Source organism: Otolemur garnettii, unplaced genomic scaffold (genome assembly GCF_000181295.1).
Source record: "Otolemur garnettii isolate 467f Iridium unplaced genomic scaffold, OtoGar3 scaffold00210, whole genome shotgun sequence".
NCBI classification, from domain to species: Eukaryota; Metazoa; Chordata; class Mammalia; order Primates; family Galagidae; genus Otolemur; species Otolemur garnettii.
Window position 1 is genome coordinate 93,825 of NW_003852605.1, and position 3,385 is coordinate 97,209.

At 42.6% G+C, this 3,385-nt stretch overlaps 1 protein-coding gene across 1 annotated transcript in view; it reads right to left on the minus strand.

Moving 5' to 3' along the window:
• GPBP1L1 (GC-rich promoter binding protein 1 like 1) overlaps nucleotides 1-3,385 on the minus strand; it is a 47,150-nt gene that overhangs the window by 4,907 nt on the left and 38,858 nt on the right. Inside the window, exon 10 of the mRNA XM_003801409.3 lies at nucleotides 528-652. Within this exon, the coding sequence (XP_003801457.1) occupies nucleotides 528-652 (125 nt within the window). The remainder of the gene's footprint in view (nucleotides 1-527; nucleotides 653-3,385) is intronic.

The following is a 3,385-nucleotide window of genomic DNA, read 5'->3' on the forward strand; positions in this document are numbered from 1 at the left end:
GGTCCGGGCTGGGGATTCGAACCCGCCATCTTAGGTGTACGTGGCTGGCGCCTTAGCCGGTTGAGCTATAGGCGCCGAGCCGATCTCATGCTTCTTAAAGGGATTTTATGGCAACTGCTCACATGGAACAGGAGGGTCAACACAGGAGCCAACACAACAGTTCCAGCATACAGGTTCCTCTTTTCTCCCACCTATGACTATAGGTATATCTGAGCCTGAAATTTATATATATGAAATCCCTGGTAGTCTAGTGTTGGGGGAGGGGGAAATATATATATATATGTGTGTGTGTGTATATATATATATATATATACACATATAAATGAAAGCCTTAGAGAGGTTGTGAAAATCCTGGCTAAGTCTGTGAGAGGATGCCTGGTAGGGATCAGGCCAACCTGGGGGCCTATACAGAGAACAAGTGATGATGCTTGAGGGCACTTCTCTCTATATGCCTGACTTGGTTTGAGATGTCTTCTAGGTCCTTACCAGCCGTACACTGTATACCCTATAATCTCTTCCTCACTTACCTGTGCTCTGCTTCCAGAGAGTGTGAGAGAATCTCCCTTTCTTCCAGTATTGGGAGAGCAAGACCATTCTGGTGACAGCCTTCCTCTCCATTTTGCTTTGGTTCAGGTGTGCTGTCATCCTCCAACTGCAATAAGGAAAAAGGAGGACATACTTGGTATAAAGTTTTTTGTGAAAAAATACAAAAGCAAGGAGTCACAAAGTGCTTTCTAGAAGGTAGCCTCAGCCCATTAAGTTTCCCCACTTACAAATGAGTACCAGCTACATCAACAACAGATTCTAAAATTTATATGAAGAGGCAAAAGATCCAGAATAGATAACACAATACTGAAAAAAAATAAAGGACTGATACTATCTGACATTAAAACTTAGTATAAAAAGTTAAGAGTAGGCTTGGTGCCTGTGGCTCAAGCAGCTAAGGCACCAGCCATATATACCTGAGCTGGCAGGTTCGAAGCCAGCCTGGGCCTGCCAAATAATGACAACTGCAACCAAAAAATAGCTGGACATTGTGGTGGGTGCCTGTAATCCCAACTACTTGGGAGGCTGATGCAGGAGAATCGCTTAAGCCCAAGAGTTTGAGGTTACCGTGAGCTGTGACACCATGGTACTCTACCTAGGGTAATAGCTTAAGACTCTGTCTCAAAAAAAAGTTTGAGGTTGCTGTGAGCTGTGATGCCACAGCACTCTACTGAGGGTGGCATAGTAAGACTGTCTCAAGGAAAAAAAAAGTTAAAAGTAAATAAAACAGTGTAAGAAGTGCTCATAAGATGTGTGCAAAGGCTCGCTGCCCATAGCACAGTGGTTATAGCACTAAGCACATGGGTGGCAGGTTTGTGCCCAGCCTGAGCCAGCTAAACAATGACAGCTGTTGCAAAAAATAGCCAGGCTTTGTGGTGGGTGCCTGTAGTTCCAGATGCTTGGGAGGATAAGGCAAGAGAATAGCTTGAACCTAAGAGTTGGAGGTTGCTGTGAACTGTGATGCCACAGCACTCTACCAAGGGCGACACATTGTGAAACTCTGTCTCTAAAAAAAAAAGTGTTCAAAAAAGAGAAAGTGTTGGATTGGCAGAAACAAACAGTTCAATGTAACAGAAAAGAGAGCCCAGAAATAGACTCATGACAGAAGAGTAAAGATAATACAATAGAGAAAAGATATTCTTTTCAACAACTGGACATTCACATGCGTAAAATAACAAATCAACCTAAACAAAGAGGGTGGTGGGTCGAAACTTGGTCCCGGCCAAACTGCAACAAAAAATAGCTGGGTGTTGTGGCGGGTGCCTGTGGTCCCATCTACTGGAAGGCTGAGGCAGGAGAATTGCCTAAGCCCGAGTTGGAGGTTGGAGGTTGCTGTGAGCTGTAACGCCATGGCACTCTACCAGGGTGATAAAGTGAGACTCTGTCTCTTTAAAAAAAAAAAAACCTAAACAAAGATTTTACACCCTTCACAGAAATTAACTCAAAGAAGGCCACAGACCTAAATATAAAATGGAAAACTATAACACTACTTAAAAAAAAAAAAAACTACTAAAGATAACATACAAGAAAACCTAGATAAACTTGGGTACAGTGGCTCGGCGCCCATAGCTCAAGCAGCTAAGGTGTCAGCCACATGGCACCAGAGCTGGCGGGTACCTGTAGTCCCAGCTACTCAGGAGGCTGAGGCAAGAGAATCACCTAAGCCCAGGAGTTGGAGGTTGCTGTGAGCTGTGATGCTAAGGCACTCTACCCAAGAGGATAGCTTGAGGCTGTCTCAAAAAAAAGCAAAAAACTTGGGTACAGTAATGATTTGTTTAGATAACAACAGCAAAGGAACAATCCATGAAAGAAATAACTGTTAAGCTAAACTTCATTAAAATTAAAAACTTCTGCTTTGCAAATTAGACTGTCAAGAGAGGCGGTGCCTGCAGCTCAGTGAGTAGGGCACTGGCCCTATATACCGAGGGTGGCAGGTTCAAGCTGGGGCCCGGCCAAACTGTAACAAAAAATAGCCGGGTGTTGTAGCAGGAGGCTGAGGCAAGAGAATTGCCTAAGCCTAACAGCTGGAGGTTGCTGTGAGCTATGAGTGCTGTGACTCCACAGCACTCTACCAAGGGTGATAAAGTGAAAAAAAAAAAAAAAGAAAAAAGAAATACTAGCCACGCAGCACGGTGGGGACCTATAGTCTATAGTCCTAGCTACTCAAAGACTGAGGCACGAGGATTGCTTGAGCCTAGAAGTTTTAGGTTGCCGTGAGCTATGATGATGCCATGGTATTTAATCTACCGAGGGCAACAGAGTGAGATTCTATCTGAAATAACAAACAAATAAAACAAACCCCATTTGTACTATATTAAATATGTTAAGGTCTGACCTACAAGGATTTGATTATAGAAACTAATAAAGTAGTCAGGGAAGGGAGGGAGAAGGGAAAAAGAAAAGATAACCTAGTTAATAAACAAACACATAGGATTGTGCCTGTGGCTTAAGTAGTAGGATGCTGGCCAAAAACTACAAAAAGAAAAAAAAAAAACCAACCAAAAAAACACAAATACATCACCAAAGAAGATATAGTTAGATGCTTCACATTGTATGCAACCAGGGAAATGCAAATTAAAATTACATTTGTATCAGAAGGATAAAATCCAAAACATTGATGGTATCATGGCTGGTGGGAATGCAAAATGGTACTGCATTGGAAGACAGTTTGGTGTTTTTTTTTGTTTTTTTTTTTTTTTAAGCAATGGGGTCTCTCTCCTGCTCAGGCTGGTCTCAAAGTCCTGAACCTCAGCTCCGCCTCCCAGAGTACTAGCATTACAAGTGTGAAATGAACCACCACACCTTGCCTCAATTTGGTGGTTTCTTTTTTTTTTTTTTT